This window comes from Lampetra fluviatilis, chromosome 27, assembly GCF_964198595.1.
Source record: "Lampetra fluviatilis chromosome 27, kcLamFluv1.1, whole genome shotgun sequence".
NCBI lineage: Eukaryota > Metazoa > Chordata > Hyperoartia > Petromyzontiformes > Petromyzontidae > Lampetra > Lampetra fluviatilis.
The window spans coordinates 1,138,744-1,162,972 of NC_136301.1; the positions used below are offsets into that span (position 1 = coordinate 1,138,744).

The 24,229-nt window shown below is 52.5% G+C and overlaps 1 protein-coding gene across 2 annotated transcripts; it reads right to left on the reverse strand.

Moving 5' to 3' along the window:
• On the reverse strand, window positions 1-24,229 carry ARFGAP2 (ARF GTPase activating protein 2). Of its 2 annotated transcripts, none has more exons than XM_078868985.1 (16): window positions 24,118-24,229; window positions 20,500-20,618; window positions 19,952-20,024; window positions 17,816-17,947; window positions 15,833-15,916; window positions 14,753-14,840; window positions 13,110-13,172; window positions 9,498-9,550; window positions 8,260-8,411; window positions 7,108-7,239; window positions 6,348-6,470; window positions 4,366-4,557; window positions 3,559-3,694; window positions 2,426-2,516; window positions 1,148-1,263; window positions 1-757 (listed from the first exon to the last, which is right to left on the reverse strand). In XM_078868985.1, exons 1-16 carry the CDS (start codon window positions 24,184-24,186, stop codon window positions 740-742), a joined length of 1,641 nt encoding a protein of 546 aa, XP_078725111.1. In that variant the 5' UTR covers window positions 24,187-24,229; the 3' UTR covers window positions 1-739. The 2 variants fall into 2 exon arrangements, with proteins under 2 accessions (XP_078725111.1, XP_078725110.1); XM_078868984.1 differs by having other exon boundaries at window positions 7,108-7,242.

Consider the following 24,229-nt stretch of genomic DNA (forward strand, 5'->3'; position numbering starts at 1 on the left):
CTCGGAATTATCAATCTTTTTATTTACTTTATTTCGTGTAAAGTTAACATGTAAAGTCTCCAACTCCCTCCAAAAGAAAACGGTGCAAATGCTGAAGTTTAGTTTTCTTGACAGCTGTGAATATCCCCCCCCCCTCTTAAGCACAGAGGGCCGACGGTGATCGCATGATTTAAAGTCGCGACTTCCTCCGTCATGTGCCGAGGCGTTGCTGTGAAGGACCGAGAAAATAGCAAAAGTGAACATCTCCGCAGTCTTGACAGGTCGTGGATAAAGTCGTCACTGGGACGACCCCGGGGTCACTCTTGCCGATGGGACTTACCCCTGGTCTCTTGGATTCTCACCTGGTCAAAGTGATCTTGAAAGTCGAAGTGACGTTAACGGTTTAACAATATGCGCAGAGCGCGTCTTGAAAACGAAATCAGCATGTGAATTTCACTGCGAGTGACTGGTATTCTTAACGTGTCCATACGTGTTCCCGATTAACGAGGCTAACGCGTTAGTCGAGAGCGGGCTGACTAAAGGAGGTGCAGCAGGCCCAATTTAATATCTAGCCGGACAGCACGACGACTCCCGGGGCGGTGTAGCGTAGAGGCGTAGAGGCGTGTGCTTTGGCAGTGCAGTGGTATAATGCGACGTAGTTTAGTAGTGGCGGGGTGTGGTAGAGCGTCTGTTCCGTGGACTTAAGACGACCTTCTGCGTCCAGAAATTTTCTCTTCCGTTTGCAACTTGCGCCCATTTATTAGGAGCCGTAGCGATCCTGCGGTGGGAGAAAACACAACGGGCGAATACTTCTGTTTATTCAACATCACCAACGTACGTGGCCACACCGGACGTCCCCGTAGAGGAGCGAGTTGCAATAATCGAGCCTTGTCGATGCCATACCAACACATTCAAAAGCGGTCTATGAGCTGCCCCATTGCTTTCCCACCATGTCGGCGATCGCAAACGGCACGCGATGTTCACCGGGGCCAGCACTTGCCCAAAACTACCCGAGCCAAAACGGCGTCGATCTTTGCTCCGGCGATAGCGGCAAGTGCTCACGGCTGCTCAGCGACGAGTCGCACTCACGGAGCGCCGTGGGCACGCGTGCTCAAAATTCGACGTCCGCGTCGTCCCGAGTTGCTGCGCGAGCGCGTTCGTGCCGCACCTGTATAGAGGTCATGACCCCGTTGGCCAGCACGCTCAGCTTGCCGGCGACGGTGCGTACGCCCTGGCGGAACTGCGCCATGTCCGGAGCCACAGGGAGCGCGCTGCCCATCGACGCTGCACGACGACAAGGACGACAACAAATCTCACGCAAAGACTGCTGGGGCAGCGGGAGGAGGAGGGGGCAGCGGGAGGAGGAGGAGGGGGCGGGGGGAGGAGGGGGTGGGGGGGGGCTAGTGCACTCGGCAAGCAGCGACTCAGCCTGGCCACACAACACATGGATGGCGGGGAGGCGGAGGGAGGTGAAGCCGTTCGATGGAAATGCGAGCGGAGGGGGGGGTGTTAAGACCGCCGCACACATCGTAGGGGCAATCGCATGAACACGGGGGAAAAGATTATTGTGAAATAAGCAAAATCACAATTAGTCTGCTCAGAATTATGAAATATCTAAGCTGCCAATACTGCTACTTTGGATGTGCACTGCACACCTATGCTCAAAATCGCCGGCTTAATAATCACGACTGGAATGTGGACTTCAAACCATGAAGTACCGTGTGGCAGGACAACACGCACACTTCTGGCCACATGCGCAGCGCTTATTCTGAGCAAGTTAACGGCTCCCCAGGAGCAATACAGGGAATCCCTCTCCGTGTACGAGGCTCCCGGAGGCACACGGCAGCAGCGAACGCCGACGACGGCACTGACGAGTACCAATAAGGGTGACACCGGTCTACAGCCTCGACAGACCTGGTTTTCACCTGAAGACGGCTGCTTGCGTTGTGGCCGAAACGTCGTGAGAATTGTTTTATTATGTTTTATTTTATTATTTTATTACTTCCCTTCTACGTGACTTTACCGAAAGACGCAAGAAGCTGCATCTCTGTTTCAGCGCTGCCCATTTTGGTCGGGCGAGTTGGTGGTCCAAAATGACAAAACGGTCGCGCGTGCGGCACTTTGTGGAGCCAGCTGTCTGCACGAGGCCGAGAGATGTTCAGGTGCTTACAACGCACACCTCCTGGACGCATCGTTAAACTTACGCGTTACTTTTGAGCCTTTTCCCCGACTGAAAACAAAGGGTCCCTACGGGGTTGTGCGACGATGCCACTGCGCGGCCTGGACGGGGCAGCAAACCGGACATCCGTGATAATAATAAGAGCTTCGTAGCTCATCGGATTCCTCCTTCAGTCTAAATAAAGATTCTGATTCTGACATCGTTTGGGAAAGAGGTTCAGTTTGCTCGTCGACGACGTTGAGGCGACGTCGCGTCTTCGGCCTTTACCGTTGGAGTCGTGCTTCTTGTCGCCAAAGAGGTCAGCCGAGCTGATGGCCGAGCTGCCCTGCATGCTCTCCAGACGGACACGTGTGTCATCCTGCCAGAGTCAGGGGTTATAGAGCGCACACAGAGAGATCTGGGTCAAACTTTAATTGAGCGGAGCACACACGGACACGCGGACAAAACAGACGCTCCTTGGAAGGGCCTTCCCCGTTCACTCACTCTCTCACGCTCGCAAACTCACTCACTCTCACACTCATGCACTATTACACTCTCTCTCTCACACTCATGCACTATTACACTCTCACACTCATGCACTATTACACTCTCTCTCTCTCACACTCATGCACTATTACACTCTCACACTCATGCACTATTACACTCTCTCTCTCTCTCTCACTCGCTCAATACCTTGCTGATCTCGTCAAGGAGCATAAACCATCACGCAAACTCCGGCCATCCTCGCAGTGGCGGCTTTTGGCTAAAGCCATCGAACAGAGATACGCTTCTGCGGCCGTCTGGAACGCTCTCCCTTCTGATATTAGGAAGTCACTGGAGCTCTGCAAGTTTAAATATAGATTGAAAACTCATTTATTTTGTGTTTAGTTTGTTGTCCTTCCCCAGCACCTCCGATTAGCATGGTTAGCTACTGTCCGTACGGTTGGAAAGAAGTTAAACATAAATACATTAAAGACTTTCATTGTGGTCGATTTCTCTGACAGAGAGCCGCACCCTTGTTTGCGTGAGACCCAAAACAGGGATGAACCGAGACAGACCATGAACCTGTGTGCATGCCACTGCCCACTCCTTTCCATGGTGGCGAATGGGGGGTGTTTGTTGTTGTATTTACATACAGAAGAGTGAGCATGTGTAAATATACGTAATCTCCGAGTGCACGTATAGAAGCGAACATTTTACTCAAATGTGCACCTGTGTCTTAAGGGAACGCACATTTGCACTTGTTCACATGCGCGTGTATAGGAGCAGAGGTGCGCGTCACAAGCTCATCACGTGCCCCAAGCAGATGCAGGAGTACAATGAACGAGCCCGCAAACAAGGGTACGGCTTTCCAAGCACAAAATGAGTGTTTAATAAACTCCCGAGTGGCCCCCCCTCCCCCCACCCCCCCACTGCCTGACCTCCGCCCTCTCGTCGCGGCCGAAGAACATGTCGGATGAGATGGCGCGCGCGTTGGCGAACTTCCTCTGCGCCTCGTCCGACGTTGGCGCGGGGCCGGCCGCCTCCGAAGTGTCCGCCTTGCGCCGGCTGGTGGGGCTGGAGGGGTCAAGGTTCAAAAGCCGTGCGGAGAGGAAGTCTGAGAATAAAACCTTTTCTTTATTTTACCCGGTAAGGCCCACTGAGCGATTTATCTCTTTTCCAGAAGTGACCTTAAGAACGTTGCAACAACAAACAATACAAAGACACGATATCCGTGCAAAGTACAAGAAAGGTAAACAAATCATCCAAAGACATACGAATGAAACTAAACCATCCCCATTCTACCAGACAAAGCCCACCGAGGCATTCACTTATTTTTCAGAAGTGACCTGTCTGTCACAAATGATTGCTCAACGAAATGGCTTATCATGCGGAAATTTATAGCAGCCAAATGCACTACTCTGACACGTTGATTCTAAATGTGGAGGAAAAAACCGGAGAACCCGGAAAGAAATCCACGCGATCACAGACAGAAAGACAGGCAAACTCGAAATATACAGCAGGCGTCAGGGTTGGAACCCAACCCACGACTTCCCGCATACCAGGTGAGGCAGTTAACATCTCTGTCCGAGGTGGCTTTGTCGCGGAGGCGGCGTTCACGATGCCGCTGAGCGTGAGCCGGCGCAGCTGAGCGGCGGGGCTCAAACAAACGCAGCCTCCGCCAACGGGCGGTTTAGAACGCGAGGTCCGGCGGGTGCCGGGGCCGCCCCCGTGGCCAGCGCGCTCACCGGTCCGAGGACGTCTGGCGCATCGAGCGGCCGCTCTGGCTGCTCAGGTTGACCTCGGTGACCTCCTCGCGGTCCAGGAAGGACCAGCCCCCGTCCCCGCCGGAGTCATCCGTGCCCCAGCCCCGGGCTCCGCCGCCTCCGCCGCTCGCCCCACCCAGACTGTCGCTCAACGCAAACGGGTTGTCCCTGTACCTGCGAGCGCACGAGCGGAATACGGGGCGGGCGCAGGTGTGGGCGGATTCCCGTGTACAGACATTCGCTGCGGTGCAACCGCACTGAGATAATCCGGCACAACTGCCCGATGGTGCTGGCCGTAGCTAGCGGCACTAACGTCATTCTCCATGCTGTGAATTGCTCTACAACAGCGAGGCACCGGTGGTGCTGCCGAAGCAGTAGTCAAACGTGGCCACGTTTGTTCATCGCGGGGACATCATGCATGGGCTGTCAGGTGTGTGGGGAGGGTGCACTACACACATTTTACTTACGCGATCACGATTTGACCCCGAAAATCGATTGTGAATGGCAATAAAGACGTTGTGTCTCCAAGGTCTAGACGCGGTGAGAACGCGCCACATGGCAGACAGGTTCACATACGTACGGAGATGCGGTCGCCCGCGTGTGTGCGTGTGGAGATGTGACACCCGCCCGTGTGTGTGTGTGGAGATGTGACACCCGCGTGTGTGTGTGGAGATGTGACACCCGCGTGTGTGTGTGGAGATGTGACACCCGCGTGTGTGTGTGTGGAGATGTGACACCCGCGTGTGTGTGTGTGGAGATGTGACACCCGCCCGCGTGTGTGTGTGGAGATGTGACACCCGCGTGTGTGTGTGTGTGTGGAGATGTGACACCCGCGTGTGTGTGTGGAGATGTGACACCCGCGTGTGTGTGTAGAGATGTGACACCCGCGCGTGTGTGTGTGGAGATGTGACACCCGCGCCCGCGTATGTGTGTGGAGATGTGACACCCGCGTGTGTGTGTGGAGATGTGACACCCGCGTGTGTGCGTGTGGAGATGTGACACCCGCGTGTGTGCGTGTGTGGAGATGTGACACCCGCGTGTGTGTGTGTGTGGAGATGTGACGCCCGCGTGTGTGCGTGTGTGTGGAGATGTAACGCCCGCGTGTGTGTGGAGATGTGACGCCCGCGTGTGTGCGTGTGTGTGGAGATGTGACGCCCGCGTGTGTGTGTGGAGATGTGACACCCGCGTGTGTGCGTGTGTGTGGAGATGTGACGCCCGCGTGTGTGTGTGTGTGGAGATGTGACGCCCGCGTGTGTGTGTGTGTGTGTGTGGAGATGTGACGCCCGCGTGTGTGCGTGTGTGTGGAGATGTGACGCCCGCGTGTGTGCGTGTGTGTGGAGATGTGACACCCGCGTGTGTGCGTGTGTGTGGAGATGTGACGCCCGCGTGTGTGTGTGTGTGGAGATGTGACGCCCGCGTGTGTGTGTGTGGAGATGTGACACCCGCGTGTGTGTGTGTGGAGATGTGACACCCGCGTGTGTGTGTGTGTGTGAAGATGTGACGCCCGCGTGCGTGTGTGTGGAGATGTGACGCCCGCGTGTGTGCGTGTGTGTGGAGATGTGACACCCGCGTGTGTGTGTGTGGAGATGTGACACCCGCGTGTGTGTGTGGAGATGTGACGCCCGCGTGTGTGCGTGTGTGTGGAGATGTGACACCCGCGTGTGTGTGTGTGTGTGGAGATGTGACACCCGCGTGTGTGTGTGTGGAGATGTGACGCCCGCGTGTGTGCGTGTGTGGAGATGTGACACCCGCGTGTGTGCGTGTGTGTGGAGATGTGACACCCGCGTGTGTGTGTGTGTGTGGAGATGTGACGCCCGCGTGTGTGTGTGTGGAGATGTGACGCCCGCGTGTGTGCGTGTGTGTGGAGATGTGACGCCTGCGTGTGTGTGTGTGTGGAGATGTGACGCCCGCGTGTGTGTGTGTGGAGATGTGACGCCCGCGTGCGCGTACGAGGCGAGCCTCACTTGGGGGGCCCCGAGGTGAAGCCGGCGTCGTCGAAGGGGTCAAACTTCCCCTTGGCCTTGGAGACGGCGGGCGCCTCCTGCTCGATCGTCTTCATCTCCTCCACCACCGAGTGAGAAATCCCGCTGCGCCGAGACAACGCGACGCGGTGAGCACGCGCCACGCGGTTCGTGGACGTACGTCTGTGCGTGTATGCATGTGTGTGTAACGGCTCAAGACTTAATTAGCCTTGAAGGCGGCTTCGGACCCCGGCGTCACGATATAGCAGCGACGACGACGACGACGAGACGGCAACCAGCGACGACCCGAATCTCTGCCAAACAGCCTCGAACCTCGTTCCTCCCTCTCTCTTATTCTCGGCGTGAACCTCACCCCGCACTAGGTCCTGCCTTCCCTTCTCCAACTCTCTCTTTCCTGTTGGCACCGCTGTCTTTACATATGTATGTTGAACTTCTTTCGCACCGTACGTAGCCAACCGTGCTGATCGGAAGTGCGTGGATGCGTGTGTACGTGTGTGTGTGTACGTGTGTGTGTGTACGTGTGTGTGTGTACGTGCGTGTACATGTGTGTGCGTGTGTACGTGCGTGTGTGCGTGTGTACGTGCGTGTGCGTGTGTGTGTGCGTACGTGCGTGTGTACGTGCGTGTGTACGTGTGTGCGTGTGTGCGTGTGTACGTACGCGTGTGTACGTGCTTGTGTGTGTGTGTGTACGTGTGTGCGTGTTTACGTACGCGTGTGTGCGTATGTGTGTGTGTGTACGTACGCGCGCGCGCCGAGCCCCATGCCCAGTCGCTCCGCCTGCGCCCGCTTCTTGCCGTCGGCTGATTGCAGCTTCACCTCCTCCTTCTTGCGCTGCAGCTCCAGCTCCTGGTAGGCGAGGCGCATGGACGTCACCCTGCTTACACGCGCACACACACATACATATCATTACTGGTGCACGCACAAAATACAAAGACACCCCGCTATAGTCTTAACAGACTGCTGGGGCAAGTGCTGCTAGCGAGTGGCACCTATGAAGGCCGGCACGGCACACGAGGGGGTGGGTGGCCGGCACCACGCACGGCCGCCTTTGTCTCCCCAGTGGCGATGTTTTTACACGCAGCATCAGGTACTCGTTTGAGGCCGAGCCGACCTAGTGGACGCCCAGGACCGATTCATATAATCGTCACTGGTGTTGGCCGTGAGCGGGAATCGAACTCGGGTCGTCGGGTAAGTAGCGAAGCGTAGCGCTAACCGTTGCCCCCACGCTCTTTCTTGCACACACACACGCAGGCACGCACTCGTATACAAGAGGCCACACGTGCACACACATAGACTTTCACGTGTAGCTTAGCATTTGGGCTGGGACAGTTGGTCAATGAAAAGCTGATCAACTGAGTAAAAATAATAAAAAGACGGTGGCCACCCTGACATCCTGCCACGTGACATTCATTACGATCAACCGTAAATCAGCAAGTAACAATTAATCAACAATATTCAAACAAGGTCGACTAATTTACTCACCACTTTGCATTGACTAGCTATCCATACATTTATACGCTTTCACGTGTGCATCCGTTGTATGTGTGTGTGTGCGTGTTCGTCTGTGCATTTGTGTTGATCAGCAATTGCGCTCTCCGTTGAGCCATGCATTATGGGAAACTCGGACCCACGTCCAACAGACAAGGCGGGCGTCCTTGCCTGTGGCATCGGGCAGTTTCACCATCCCGCCTCTGACATGGCTCACTTCCAGACAGCAGTGTGGTTGATGGGATGTGTAAACGAAAATATGTGAAGGGGAAGCTATGGGGGAGGCAGGCGTAATGTACTCTCCGCTCGTTAATTTAATCAGTTACCAGGGGCGGCACATCTGCGTCTGCATGAGTTGCGATCATCAGCGCCCCTGTAGCCAAGCTGCCCGCCCCTCCGCACTCACATCGAGTCGTCCTCCGACTGGTGGTGCTGCTGCTGCTGGTGCTGCTGCTCGCACTGACGGTCCGTCGCCTGCGCTTGGCGTTCGCGCTCGTTGAACATCTGGCCGCTCACTTTCTGGGCGCCGAGGCCGCCCGTCTTACGCACCCCTCCCATCTGTGGCGCACGCAAAGACAAAGATCCCCCATATAGCCTTCACGGACAGCTGGGGCAAAGTGCTGTTAGCGAGCAGCACCGATGAAGGCCGGCACGGCGCACGAGGGGGTGCGTGGCCAGCAACACCACGCCCGATACATACACACACACGCACCCACACACATGCACAATCAGGCATGCACGTAGAGTACGCGTGCACCTGTTAAAAAACACACAAGAGATCTCTTTTTAACGTGGACATTAGGGGTGAGCTTGGTTTTTAGCGGTGGTGGTGGAAGCACAATATCCATTGCCGCACCATCTGTCTCTCATTTTAAGCTCCATTGACTGGCTAATTAGAGGCCGTTTATCAATTGACCACTGGCAACACGCGTGGGACACGGGCCACAAATCGAAAGAGCGCAAGCGACACACGTATCGACGGCGTTCATCAGACTTTTTCACGTGCCGTGCGGTCGAATGATGGCAGCAGCGTCATCGTCACGCCGAGCTGAAAGTGTGTGGGGCCGCTTCGTGGGAGAGCCGGCACAGCCTTGTGGTTTCACCGCGCCTTCCGTTGCCCTCGATTCCGCCCGCTGGCTGATAAAGCCGTTAACTTTACCGGCGGTGGAATTATGGTGGGACCCATTAATGCACGGTGACGCACAAAGACAAAGATCTCCCGTATAGCCTTTAACAGGCTGTTGGGGCAAGTGCTGCTAGCAAGCACCTATGAAGGCCGGCACAACACACGAGGGGGTGGGCGACCAGCACCACACCCGGCCGCCTTTGTCTCCCCAGTGGCGATGTTTACACACCACACCAGGTACTCATTTCAGGTTGAGTCAATGTAGGGGACGCCCAGGACCGGTTTAGATAACAGTCACTGGTGTTGGCCGTGAGCAGGAATCAAACTCGGGTGGGTGGGTTCGTAGCGCGGCGCGCTAACCGCTACACTAGCGCACACACACACATACGCACGCACACGTACGCACGCACACGTACGCATGCACACGTACGCATGCACACGTACGCACGCACACGTACGCACGCACACGTACGCATGCACACGTACGCATGCACACATACACGCATAAAAACACTCACCCCCTTTTTAGCCGAAGCTGGCTTCTTTTTGCACACGATCGATGACTTCACTTCTAAAACAACAACAACAACAAATATGAGAAGACCACAAGCACAAAACATTTTAATTCACTTCCAACATAAAGGGGCATACCCAAAGTGATGACGGTGCTGTTACCGCGCACAGCCGTTTCTAAGATAAACACTCAATGAACACACTGGGTATCCTGAGCGGGACCTTCCCCTAAGAGGGTTCGAAACTCAGCGAGGCTGCGTAAACACATTTCTTTCTCAAGCGGCGTAACGGATAGATATATTCGATGACCATTAATGATTCCTCGCCTCAATATACACCACGCAAATCACGAGCACAAGAATCGATGTTTTCAATTCATATATTTATCTATATATTTCACATGGAATAGTGACCACAATGTTTAAGTCTTAACAATCAATCAAATAACAATGGGGAGGTGAATCCTTACACTGCTATCCAAAAAGCTCTATGGAAAATGCTGCTGAATAGATTTAAAATATCTGTGGTTATAGATGAATGAAAATACGGTGGGGGTAAAAGCGGTGGGAGGTCCGCATCAGAATCTTTATTTAGCCCGCTGGAGGAATCCGATGAGCTTCGAAGCTCTTTTACTCACAGACATCCAGTAAATGAACCAATGGGTGGCTGAGAAAAACTAATGCCAAGTGGTCCGCGTAGTTACGGTGAATAGGATTCCCTTTGGGTACGCCCCTAGTAGAATGAACCAAATGTAACCGTGCACTTTTTAACTCGTGCTAACACACCGTGCACCACTTCACTGGCTGCCTGCGAGTGGAGAGGGTTAATGGGGCACACGCGTTGTTCACGTGCGCAAGCCTGTTAATATCATCAACACAGCACCCGAAACAGGGCCAGGAAAAACGTGGAAAGAAAAAAAGTTCACTCCTGTGAGAGCACGCACACTAATTGGCTTATGGGATAATGGCACACGCACACACCGAGAGACAGGAGACGAATTCTGTATTGGGATCCCCCACTTGGGACATACGGAGCGACCGCACCCTTTAAAAATTGATTATTTTAGCAATTTAACTAAACTAATTTAGATTGTAGCAGGGATGGTCCACTGAGCTATTTCGCTCTATTTCAGAAAGGACCTGGCCACAAATGATAGCCCAACAAAGTGGCTTATCGCGTGGAAATTTACAGCAACCAAATACTCAAAAGCGCACGTTTCTAAATGTGGAGGGAAAAACCGGAGGGCCCGGAGAAAAATCCACACCACCACAGGGAGAACAACACGCACACTCCAAATCTACAGCAGCAGGCGTCAGGGTCAGGATCAAAGCCACGACCTCCTGCATACCAGGCGAGGCCGATAACATCTCGCCACCGAGGCGTCCCAATTAACACTCGTTGGCAACGTTCGATCTGAGCTGACAATGCAGGCACTTTGATGCACCCACTGCCGCCAGTTTGTGTTCGCTGTGGACAGTGACAAGTGGAGCCTCTGGCTCTACACATAGCCACACCCGGCTGCCACCTCCCCATCCGCACGCGGGCAGCTCTTTGGAGGCTCTGCTAAGCAGGAGTCACGGAGAACGGTTGCGTCGCCAAGCAGAGCGAAGGTCACGTGACTGCACTTGCGTACATACGTTTTCCTCGCTGGTCATTTATTTTAAAGTTTTACCGTTTGATAGTCACGAAGCGCCAATCTGTTGCGCCACACACAGGGCTGCTGTGCCGCTACCGGGGAATCCCAAAGGTGTTGTTCAATTTGCTCCTTCACCCCCCGATCCTGGCTAGAGAATCTCTCATTGCATTGCTCTATAATCCTGTGAAGACGATCGGGGGCACAGAAAGTCACGCAGAGCTCGAATCCTGTGCAGGACACTGCGAGTTCAAGACACTCTTTGCCGATTGGTCCCAAATTCCACGTACGGCATTGTAGAAGAGGCAACAAATGCCTTGTTTGGTCTGCAAAACTCCAGTGCTCGCGACCCCACACTCCGCCTTTACGCGTTCATCAATTTACACCCCACTCACGTAAAAATGTACTTGTCCCACGCTGCTCGTGCCCAATGATTGTTAAACAGTCATTGTTAAACAATCACATGCAGTCTTAAATCTGCATTGAAAGCTAATTTCTTTAAGAACTGCTTGTTGCGTTTAGTTTTTGCCCTTCCCCTGCACCTCCAATTAGCACGGTTGGCTACGTATGGTGTGAAAAAAGTTCAACAGTGATACGTGCCACGTGACGCGCTGAGAAATTAACTCTGCCTGCGTTAATAGAGAGCCGACTCAAATTAAGACCGAGATCTCCGCGTGGGTGTGTGTGCGCTCGTGATCCGCGTGAAGAGGGCAGCGTTAATTACTAAGCGCGTCACGTGGGGGCCTTATTTAACAATCATCCGGCGCGTGCAGCGTGTGGGACGAGTTAACTTGTATTTGAATGGGGAGGACAAAATTGGTAAACGCGGAAAGAGGTGGCGGCATGGTGGTGCGTTACAAGGATTGGAGTTTCGGAAATCCTGGCATAGAGAACATCTCATTTGATTGATGTTCAGTTCTGTGCTGGGGATTTTCGGGGACGAAGGCGCTCAACCAATTGAGCATCTCGCTGGTAAAAACGAGTTAATATTTTTTTTTCACCCAGCATCCACTCATGCACGGCATGCACATCTTGCAAGAACAAATCATAAAACGGTTAAGACAGGAAAGGCAAACGAAAAGATTAAACATTTACAGCCACATTTTGTGTGAATCACAGAGCCAATTAAAATGGTGGGCATTTGCTTTGGGAAGGCCGGTCACCTTTCCTTGGCGAAGCGGCGCTGCCACCTAATCGTTCACAATCAGCTACAGGTGAGAGACACAAACGGTTACGTCACGTCCCTAGAGGTAGCCAAGCAAAAAAAAACACGTTGAAATTCAAATATCTCTCGTCATGAGGCATACCCCCGTGTGTGGCCAAACCGTCTGTACTTTACGACGGAACTCGCAAAGGAATGTTCTAAACGTAGGCCCGGACAGCGATGGACAATTGTCGTACTCTCGCAAAGTAAGCGGAGACTTTCAAACCGCAAAGATACCGATAGAAATTGGTGTGAGGCCCGTGATGCTTGCTCACTGCGCACTGGCAGTGAAATGTATTTCTACGCCACGTTGATCGATATATTGAAATCAATTTGGCCACGATTTGAAAAAATGTCACTTCTGTTGTTGTCCTCACATCGCACCTGGACGGGACTTCTCTGAGCATCGTACGTTCCTGCCGATAAAAACTAAAAACGGAGAAAATAAAAATTGGGTGGAAACGTAACTTGTCGGGGATCCTGTGAAAAGTAAGATTGTTCGCCATGCATTTTCTTGGGCAAACAAATAAATGGGTGGCAGCAGAAAAGTTTCCCAGCATTCAGCAGGTCAAATACTATCCGCGCCCTTTGCCAGGCAGATTCTCTTCATTCACAGCCGCGCCAACTGGTTCCCTGCAGCGGGAATTGGAGTGCGCGGTCGGCCAGCCTGAACCGGATGCGTTTGGAGTGTGGCGCAGGACTGGCGGCGCCACCCGCGCACTCCACCACCCCGTGCCGCGGCGCGTGTCTGTGTGTGCGAGCACGTGTCCCGCGCATTACCGATGGTCGCAGCTTTAGGGGACGTGCCCAGGTGATCCACGCTCGGGCCCCTCTCTGGCTCACCTGACAAAAACGCAAAGCTTCAGCGGTTAAAACTCTTCTATCATTACCGCTTTTCGCAGCGAGCGTTATACACCGAAGCTTTATGGGGCCCGTCCGAGTCATGTCGCCCGATCCCCTTCGGCGCCGTCGTCACGACGCGGTACGGCATTTCCTTACAATGCGAGGGCACAAAAGTAGTCAGTTCAACACGTCGGCTTTCGTGGCCAATATCATCCATAATGCGGGTTTTTTGTGTTAGATCGCGTAAATATATAAATGTGCCGTTAAACCCGCCACCACCCGACACAGCCAACTAGTAAGGTCTGTCAAGTAAACAGAACGTGCCAATTGGTTACTAGTACAGCACATAACATGCAAATGTTGTGGCTTGGCTCTCCAACACACCGATGTGCTGTACTAGTAACGAATTGGCACGGTCTGTTTACGTGACACCAAACCTTACTAGTTGGCTGTGTCGGGTGGTGGCGGGTTTTCACGGCACATTTATATTTTTACGCGATCTAACCCAAAAAAAAATCGGTATTGTGGAGCACAAAAGTACGTGAGCAGATATGTGCTCAGCAAGTTAACCTTATAACCTACGAGACAGATCTCGCTTATTCACATTTCATGAAGAAATAAAGTGTTTAAAGGCCACGTGGTGCAATATCAACAATTTAGACGTCAGCTCCCAGGCTAAACCAAACCGAGCGATGCATCATGCGGTGTTAAACTCATCCAGACTGACAAACTCTACTTCTTTAAAACTGCTCGTTGTTGTGTTTAGTTTTTCTTGTCCCACCCCCCTGCCTCCCATTAGCGCGGTTGGCTACGTACAGTGCTAAAGAAGTTCAGCATACACACATAATGGCCACCCTGAAATGCTTTTCCTTCCGAAATTAGGTAGCCGCTGGAGCTATGCACTTTTAATTCTAGACTGAAAACGTATTCCTACAGGAACGCTCTGTGTATCTAGTGTTATTCTGCGCGGTGTTTGGTGCCAAGGCTAAGACTATGAAACAGAACACACTTGCGGATACGATAGCATCACACAGGTGATGGCCCAGATTCACCTGTGATACTGTCACCTGTGACACTGTCACCTGATTCGGTCACCTGATACTATCAATCTGTGTGATAGCACCACACAGGTGAGTGCACAGATTCACCTGTGATACTGTCACCTGTAATACTGTCACCTGATACTATCAATCTGTGTGATAGCACCACACAGGTGAGTGCACAGATTCACCTGTGATACTGTCACCTGTAATACTGTCACCTGATACTATCAATCTGTGTGATAGCACCACACAGGTGAGTGCACAGATACACCTGTGATACTGTCACCTGTAATACTGTCACCTGATACTATCAATCTGTGTGATAGCATCACACAGGTGAGTGCACAGATTCACCTGTGACACTGTCACCTGTAATACTGTCACCTGATACTATCAATCTGTGTGATAGCATCACACAGATGAGTGCCCAGATTCGACTGCAGGAACCGGAATCGCGCCAACCCATTGCTCTGGCATTACGAGTCCTCCGAGCGCCCGGCCACCGATCGATGATCGGCGCGCGGTCTCCCAACTCACTGTCGTCCTTGTCGGGGGAGAGAGCAGCTCCGGCTGGGTTTGAGATGAGGGCGGGCACGCTCGGGGCTGGTTCACTCTCCCACGTGTGCTGCACACGCAGGCGCACAGCAGCCGCAGCAGAACACGTTAGCCATCGTACTGGCAAGAACAGTTCACCCTTAACATATCGTCTGCAATGAGCAATACCGAGGTGTGTACCAGCTAACGGCATCATTTTTATATTCTTTGTAGCTTTGGTCACAGAACTACTTGCAGGGCAGTGGCTAACGTGAGGGAGCAGCTCAGCAAAGAGGATCACAGACCGACTTGCGAGATCCCCCCAAGTGACCAAGTAACAACGGGAGAATATCTGCAGCGGCCAACGTGCCCTGCTGCTTGTTTGTTGCCAGCAGCCCAACCAAAATGCCACGTGGTTTTTCTTTCAATCATCAGACCCGGAATGTTTGTAAAATTACCTGCAAAGCCAAAATTGACTTTTTGTGTGTGTGCGCGTGTGTGCAATCGGTGACCAGGCCCAGATCGTGGATTTGAACCATGGTTCTAAGTTAGTGACTCCTCAATCCTCAAGGTTCTGACCACCTCCCCCCAGCCCTTGCCCCCGCCCCGTGCAAGCCAGACACCTGTCAATGACATTATAAACAGGAAATTATATAAAATAGAGAAAAATCCACAGGTCGTTGAACTGACCGCAGAGCGCTCTGGTGAAACGTGAATACAGACGTGGCTTCAACTAGGAATGTAAATTATTCAAGTTCAAAATATCTGAACTAATTCATTCATCACGATTTTTCTCCAATAGTGTACCGACTCCTCGCCCATTGCTCTCATTGTGCACCGACTTGATGTCCGGGAACTGCCAAGGAGCATTTTTAGTCTCCGTGGCGATTTTACGCAGACTACAAACCCCCATTTCTGGTGCTCGGCAAACTGCCGCACTACATGCCGAGGGTAAAACGCGGCAGAGGGAAGCCCAGTGCCGCAAGCGATGTGAATGAACGGGGATTGAGCCGGGTCACCGAGACTCCGGTGCGGCGTGCTCGACCCCGACACGGACCGCACGAGTCGATCGCACCCACCCACCTCTGTGTGCTCCGCAAAAAAGTCCGCCTCCTTCTTCTGGGGGGAGGTAATGGCCGCCGCGGTGCTCGTGCCATCCAGCCATAGCTGTGGAGAGACGAGCCGGGGGAGAGAAGAGGGTGGTGTTGGTGTGTGTGTATATATATATACATATGTATATATATATACATATATACACACACACAAGGCGGTGTAGCGGGTAGCGCGCGGCGCTACGAACCCGGCGGCCCAGGTTCGATTCCTGCTCACAGCCAACACCGGTGATGATGATTATCTGAACCGGTCTTGGGCTTCCCCTAGGTCGACTCAGCCTCAAATGAGTACCTAGTGAGGTGTGTTAAAACATCGCTACTGGGGAGACAAAGGCGGCCTGGCGTGGTGCTGGGCTGCCCACCCCCTCGTGTGCCATGCCAGCCATCATAGGTGCTCGCTTACAGCCCTTGCCCCAACAGTCTGTTCAGGCTACATGGGGGATCTTTGTCTTTGTATGTATATACAGTAGGGGGCACATCTCATGCATCTGCTCGTCATTTCAGTCAGTCGACCCACGGCACCTGCTGGGTCTGTCCCGTGACCTTGTCAGCGAGCCTTCGACACTCCACGTGGCCTCAAAGTGCACCTAGCCTGGCACAGGCGCCGTGGTGACGTCACCGTCACTTAGTGGCGAATGGCTGTTGTTGCCATTGGTATGTTCGTTGAACTTCTTCTGCACCTTACGAAGAGGTGTGGGGGACGGACTCAAAAAGAAAAAAACGAAAAGTAATTCCAAATAAATTAGTTTTCAATCGAGAGAATAGGCGGTGTGGGGGAACAACTGCTCACCGAGACAAGATATGGGTCCCAGCTCGTGCTAAATAATATAATAACCCGGGCAGCCAGGTGGGCCATAACTACACGCACATATACTGCACAAAAGTGTATGCAGACCTAAGTGTACTGTATATGCATACGTGTACTGTATATGCATACGTGTACTGTATATGCGCATACGCTCATAACCCTGCCCGTCGCGATTTTCCCCATCGCGAGAAAGCTTTTGGTGTGAATCGTCGCAAACTGTAAGGCTGCAAGGTCAAATTCTGGTCCAAGGTTGAATCAGCTGCACCTCCGATGAGCACGGTTGGCTACGTACGGTGCGAAAGAAGTTCAACATACGCACATACATAGCTCAACCATCCCTCCAGGGTCAATAAAGCGAGTACCACTTTGTGGGAAGTCAACAGCGCCTATCCTGTGGAAGGTGCCGGCCTTTGTTAAAACAAAGTGAAATTTCCACCACTGGCTCCTCAGGGGGGCCAGTGGTGGAAATGAGCACAACCCAGCGTTCGTCTGCGTACAGATACGCTGCGATGACTATTAACCCTTCACCATTCCGAGACATCTGCAAGTCGCAGGGCGAGAGTCACAATCACCCCTCAATCTCGGAACGTGCGAGCGGCTCGGCATAAATGTTTTGTTTAGAGAGGCGTAGTAGCGCCGCTGTTCTAAAGACATCGTTACTCACCGCGGAGAACCGTAGCAACACGACCGCCACCCTACAATATCCGGCGCCAAACTGTGCCACACTCCCTCCCGCATGGCCTTGGAATGGAATGTAATCAGAAATGTGGCTGTCGCCTGATGAAGCTGGTTGTAATTACTGGCGAAACATCCTACTCAGATTGTAAATGTTGTGGCTTGGCTCTCCAACACCCCGGGTTAGTGCTGTACTGGTGACGAATTGGCACGTTCTGTTTACGTGACACTAAACCTTACTAGTTGGCCGTGTCGGGTGGTGGCGGGTTTAACGACACATTTATACATTTACGCGATCTAACCCAAAAAAACCTGCATTATGGAATCAAAAAATTCCGTTCGGAATGGGAAAGTGTTCATAACAATATTGATAAACAATCCACACTCATTCTGCTTTTCTGTTAAGGTGAGAAACCACAGACATTCACCGTCCTGTCCGGCAAAGTCTCAAGCCGGTGCTGCGCGTCTTACGTCCGTGCCGTGCGTGCGCAGGGCGTTGTTCGCCAGCCCCTTGATCTTCTCGCGGTAGAGCGAGGCGGCGCGGCTGTTGTACTTGGCGTTGGTGTCCGTCGTGGTGCAGCCGTGGTGGCAGAAGAACGTGCCCTGCGTGAGCGGCGCGCGGCGCACAAACGTCATCGCACGGCCCCAAGCGCGCACAGCCACGCGTGCAGTCAGCGCGGCCAGCGACGGAGCCGGCGACACGTGACAATGCCATGAAGCAAGCAGCGACGTTACGACAGCTGATACACTCGTGGCAAAATTCGAATCGGCCGTTACACGGAATTAATCTGCATTAAAATGTAACATTTCGACTGCTCAGACCGGCGTGTTGTGGAAGCAAATTCGCTGGAACTCTTCACGAAACGCCTCGACGAGATTCTGGCATCGATCTGCGACCAACAACCCAACGAGCTAGATTGACCGAATGGGGCCCCCCCTTCTCCTTTGTAATCTTTCCCATGTTCTTACGTTCTATCTTCTCGCTATCTCAGCAGGTCAGTAAAATGTTTGTGGCACGGCTGACTATACCCTCTATCCTCGGTGAATAAATGGTTCAGTGATTAAAGTACAGTCAGCCACGCAACAATTAAGCAACTCCACGTTCGGAACCTGCTCTCAAGGTTTGGACAAGCGTGGATGGTCAAGCACTCAAGCCCGCGTTTACGTACGCGCCGCATGTGCGTGCTTGTGGGGAGCGGTGGTGTTGTGGTTAGCGCGCTGAGCTACGAACCCGGCGAGCAGAGTTCAATTCCTGCTCAAGACCAAAAAGAGTGACGATTATCTAAACCGGTCTCAGCCTTCCCGTAGGTCAACTCCGCCTTAAACGAGTAGTTCAAGTTCATTAATTAGGTATAGCCCTGTGAGCCATTCGGCTCTTGAATTGGGTGCAACCGCAACAAACAAAAAACAAAAACATGAACAAGACAACATCTTAAAGTGACTATGTGACTAAGTGCAAACAGAAAATCCAAGTAAAGACAGCAAAATATTGCAGAAAAATCACCATACACCAACGCTGTGTGCAAAATTCCCAGTGGGATGCAAAGTCAAACAACAACAACAACAACAACCACAAAACAACTTAGATTAAGGCCATCAGTCTTACTCCGTACTACAACAAACAAAAATGGCCAAACCAAAAAACATCAGCGCTGGGGAAACAAAGGCTGCCGGACGTGGCCACCCACCCCCCCCCCCCCCCCGTGTGCCGTGCCGGCCTTCACAGGTGCTACTCGCTAACAGCTTCCGCCCCTAAAGTCTGTTAAAGGCTCCACGGGGGGATCTTTGTCTTTTGTGTTTGCACCCACGTGTGTGTTTTTGAGTACTACAGCCCAAGTGTCAGCCAGGCGGTGGCGGTCTAAGCATGTGGCCTATAAACCGGCACTGGGGAGGCGGCGACGGTTGGCGGATCTCCGCACAGATGTTGTGAAACTCCCTTCCCGTGGGCATCGAGGAGGAGCCAATCATACCCTGGGCTCGCCAGGGGAAAGCGGGACAGAAAAATGTGGACTATGTTTGGTATGTATGGGCATGAGTATTTCCCCCTCGCACGCGTGGGTTGTCTCCGGGCACTCCGGTTTCCTTGGCCGATAGCACCTTAACATTTCGAAAAACTTGGGTAATGTTTGCACTCACTGGTTCACCATGTGGCTGCATGTCTGTGGTTCTCTCTAGCCCAGAGTGAATACTCTGCGACGCGGTACCAGTTGAAATGATTATGATTACTATCACAGACTCCATGTGTGCGTGTGCTTGTGCGCGTGTATGATGACAAACCCCCGTGTGTGCCGTGCCGGCCTTCATAGGTGCTCCTCGCTAAAAGCACTTGCTCCTACAGTCTGTTTAGGCTTTACTGGGGGTCTTGGTTGTCTTTGTACGAAGGGGGGTGGTAGTGCAGCGGTTTGGGCGCTACAAACCCTGGCCACCCACCCCCTCGTGCACCACTGCCGGCCTTCATCGGTGCTATTCCCAAACCGCACTTGCCCCAACAGTCCGTTAAAGGTTATATGGGGGACATTTGTCTTTGGTATGATGCGGACCACGCCCAAGCCTCTGACGGAGGCGGGCACGTTGTGTCCGGATGTGTACGAGCTCGCGAGCCCTCACCGCGTTCGCATTGCCGCCCACTTGCATGCATCGCAGCTGGAACCAGGTCCAGTTTGAATCGAGCTCCGTGGACCTGCCCGAGAGAGGGGACGTCACACGTCAGTGCAACTCACACAAGCAGATGCAGTGCGGTGTGATGGTGAGGTGCGGTACGGTGTGATGGTGAGGTGCGGTACGGTGTGATGGTGAGGTGTGATGGTGAGGTGTGATGGTGAGGTGTGATGGTGAGGTGTGATGGTGAGGTGTGATGGTGCGGTACAGTGTGATGGTGAGGTGTGATGGTGAGGTGTGATGGTGAGGTGTGATGGTGAGGTGTGATGGTGCGGTACGGTGTGATGGTGAGGTGTGATGGTGAGGTGTGATGGTGAGGTGAGGTGTGATGGTGTGGTGTGATGGTGAGATGTGGTACGGTGTGATGGTGAGGTGAGGTACGGTGTGATGGTGAGGTGTGATGGTGAGGTGTAATGGTGAGGTGTAATGGTGAGGTGTGATGGTGAGGTGTGATGGTGAGGTGTGGTACAGTATGGTGTGATGGCGAGGTGCGGTACCGGATGAAGGTGAGGTGCACGCCCAGCGAGCGGTGGGTGCCCGAGCAGTCGATGCACAAGAAGACGCCGTACGTGATGCTCGCCCAGCTTGGATTCTTAGCGCCACAGTCAAAGCACACCTGCGGGCACACGCATGGCGGGCTCACGATGGATTCTTCAAGAGCCCAATGACGAGGAAAATATGTCCTGCCAAAGATGCCGGCACGGCGTGACGCCGGTGCCCATCATCTTTCCGCGACCTCCTGTTTCATCCGCAGTTAGAAAACCTCCTTCTGGGGAGCGGTGGCGCAGCGGTTAGCGCTACGAACCCGGCGACCCAAGTTCGATTCCCGCTCACGGCCACCACCGGTTACGATTGTCTGAACCGGTCCTGGGCCTCCCCTAGGTCGACTCGGCCCCAAATGAGGACCTGGTGCGGTGTGTAAACATCGCCACTGGGGAGACAAAGGCGGCCGGGTGTGGTGCTGGCCACCTGCCCCCTCGTGTGCCGTGCCGGCCTTCATAGGTGCTGCTCGCAAACCGCACTTGCCCCAACAGTCTCTTAAGGCTATACGGGGATCTTTGTTTTCTCCCAGAACCAGCAAGGGCCCATTCAATTTCCTCTTCATGATTTGTTAAGCGTGTGCGCAACTACTCATTCAGCAGATTCCCTTTGTTCTGCCACTTCTTCATGAGTTAGTTGAGCTTGATGTGCTTTCCTCAAAAATGTCAATATAGATTAACATTTTTTTAGGCAAGGCAGGCTGATGGTATGTTTAAAGACAGCATCCTAATGTGAGAACAAAACATGCTGTTCTCTATTTAATCATAATTTTAATCGGCAACGCAAATCTACTTAAGTTTTCCCTAAACTAATTTATGTAATAATAACCCACTTAGGAGTGTACACTGACCCTTGAAGCCAAGGTGCACGAGCCAAATCAGTAACCAATGGCATTCAGGGACCCAGGTTCCCTCCCACACAAGGCAAAGCCAACCCCCTCCCCCCTCCCCGTCTGAAGGAATTGTTCACCAATGCAGGACTCAGTCGCCTCACCGTGGATAACGACCATCATCATCATCATCAATATTATTATTGAGAACTCAGATTCTGGTCACTGCTCTGCTGGGAGTCTTGCACACCAACTGGAAGTTCGACATTACCGTGGCCGGGACCAAGTCTACAGGGTGCCACAGAGGCGGCGAGATGTTCACTCTCTCGCCTGGCATGCAGGAGGTCGTGGGTTCCATCCCGACCCCGACGCCCGTACTATTGGAGTGTGCATGGCTCTCCTCGTGGTCGTGCGGATTTTTCTCCGGGTCCTCCGGTTTTTCCATCCACCATTTAGAATCAACGTCACACGATTAAGAGTATTTGTCTGCATATATATGCTGGCTATATAGGGTTCACCGTCTCTAGAAGTTGAGCATCGGGAGGGAGAAGCAGATTACTGGTTCACAGACTGTCACGTACTCTGTAGAATGAACTGAAGCTGCAAGACACTGTTTTCTAGGGTGACCCTGGGCCAATAAGTGATGGCGAATACAAAAAAAAAAGCCTAGCGCACGAGCCAAGAACAAAATATCACAAATAAATGGCAATCGCACAATAAACTCAAACGTGTCGCAGCGCATTAAACATACAGTGAATAAATACCGACATCGCTATCGTACAAAGAACGCACCTTCCGATTCGCACGGATTTGGCGACGTACGGTGCGAAAGAAGTTCGACAACGAATCAACAATCAAACGAGGTAGAAAAGGCAATCGGACTCGAAATTAACATTGAAAACTTTTCAAGCAAAGCATCCCGTTCATCGGAGGAGGAGGAGGATAAGGGTCCATTGCAGATGACACGCCAGGTGATTCCGGTGGAGAGGAAGAGGAGGGTGTAGATGGAAAGGGGGACTTGAACAGTAGACATTTCTGCGTGATGTATTGCAATGTGCATTGAGGGAAAAAAAATAGATATAAAATTCAACATTCCAATGACATCATAGTGCTTGTTATTTTATTTATCTCGATTGTTTTGACGAATTTCACAAAACAGATTAAATAGGCCATAACATGAACCACATAAAAAAATTTATTCAGGCACCAAACTCTGGAGTTTCACAAGTTCACACTGAATGCATTCTAATTTATTTTAGAAATGACGATAAAAAAATAACTCGATATGACCCAGGGTAGTGGTGAAAACTCCACGTTATCATGGCGGGGAGCAGACTCCGCATACGACGACCAACTGACAACTTCATAGAGGTTTGTGGGTTAGATCGCGTAAATATAAAAACCCGCCACCATCTGACAGCCAATGAGTAAGGTTTGTCACGCAGACAAAACGTGCCAATTTGTTACTAGTCCAGCACGCCGGTGTGTTGGTGAGTAAACCCACAACACTTACAATCCGAGTAACGACGTTTCGCCAGTAATTACAACCAGCATCATCAGGCGGACAGCCAGAGGTGTGGAGCAATCTGTGGCTGTGTCGGGTGGTGGCGGGTTTAACGACACATTCATATTTACGCGATTGAACCCAAAAACCTCCATTATGGTTTTAACACTGGTCGTGAAAAGCCATCCTGCGTGTTGAAATGATGGGCGGTGGGAAGGAGCAAGTGGGATGATGTCTAACTCGAGATCTTCCACCAAGTCCCCCGCCGTCAAGAACGTCGCACTAACAGGAGTGACACTCACTGCGTTGACGGCCAATACAAAGGAGAATAAATTAGCCTCACTGCAATGAAAGATGCGTGTTTTAGATGTTTTATAAACCTCATAACTTAGGGGTTCTCTTTAATGGTCACTGTAGCGGTGTGGAGCGATGACACATTGTTAACGTTTAAAAAAACTAAAATCCGATGACAAACAGGAATTTGATGGAATCTGTTTCGGGACTTAAAACGAACTCACTGCGTTCTAAAACACCTCTCATTGAAACTATGAAGTACTTGTACATCATCAGCGAGTAAGCAGGATTATATTAATTTTTGAAAGGACGTATTTTTTCATCCACCCTATCGATTTTCCCAACAGCTTTAAATTCTAATGCAACTGTTATGCAAACGGTGTGTAACAGAGAAAGCGGTAGATGACAAATTGACAGAACAATATAAACATCTAAGACATCAGCAGCCAGCGCACCGATACCGTCACGCCGTGGCAGCAGAATATCTCCACCTAAGGAGCCAGCGGTGGCAATTCGGCGGCGATTCCACATTCACATGGCGGGGACCAGGCTTTCCGAAAGGCAACTGCTGCTATAATTTCCATAGAGCCGTCCGTTTATTCCCCACAATAACAACCCGCACCAAGACTACAGAGACAGAGACGAGGTGGGGACGAGGTGGGGACGAGGTGGGACGAGGTGGGACGAGGTGGGACGAGGTGGGACGAGGTGGGGACGAGGTGGGACGAGGTGGGGACGGAGCCGGGGTCACTTTCCGAGTCGTCTCTCTCCGACTTTTCGCTTACGTGTACCGTGCGGCCTGACTATCCGAGGCAGCTCCCCCCCACCCCACCCACACGGCGTCTCAACTCGCGCGTTGCGGGCAGGGGGGGGGGTCCCACGACGGACACCCCGGGAGGTGACGGGGCAGAGCGCGAGGGAGCGAGCGAGCGAGGGAGGAGGCGTCACCTTGTTGGTGGCGGCGGCGCGAAGGCGCTTGAAGACGGCCTGCACCTCCTGCCTGCCCGCCTCCGACATCTTTCCCGAGCGGACCCGGCAACCGGAAGTCGCGACACGATGG

What these genes read in the sequence shown, in the direction of transcription:
- ARFGAP2 (XM_078868984.1), bottom strand. Translation starts at nt 24,186, where the DNA reads ATGTCGGAGGCGGGCAGGCAGGAGGTGCAGGCCGTCTTCAAGCGCCTT. An exon ending in ATGGGGCTCGGCGCGCGCGC is followed by an intron (nt 6,471 to 7,107) that starts GTACGTACACAC and finishes GTCTCGGCGCAG; the next exon opens with CGGGATTTCTCACTCGGTGG. An exon ending in GCCGCGACGAGAGGGCGGAG is followed by an intron (nt 2,517 to 3,558) that starts GTCAGGCAGTGG and finishes TGACTCTGGCAG; the next exon opens with GATGACACACGTGTCCGTCT.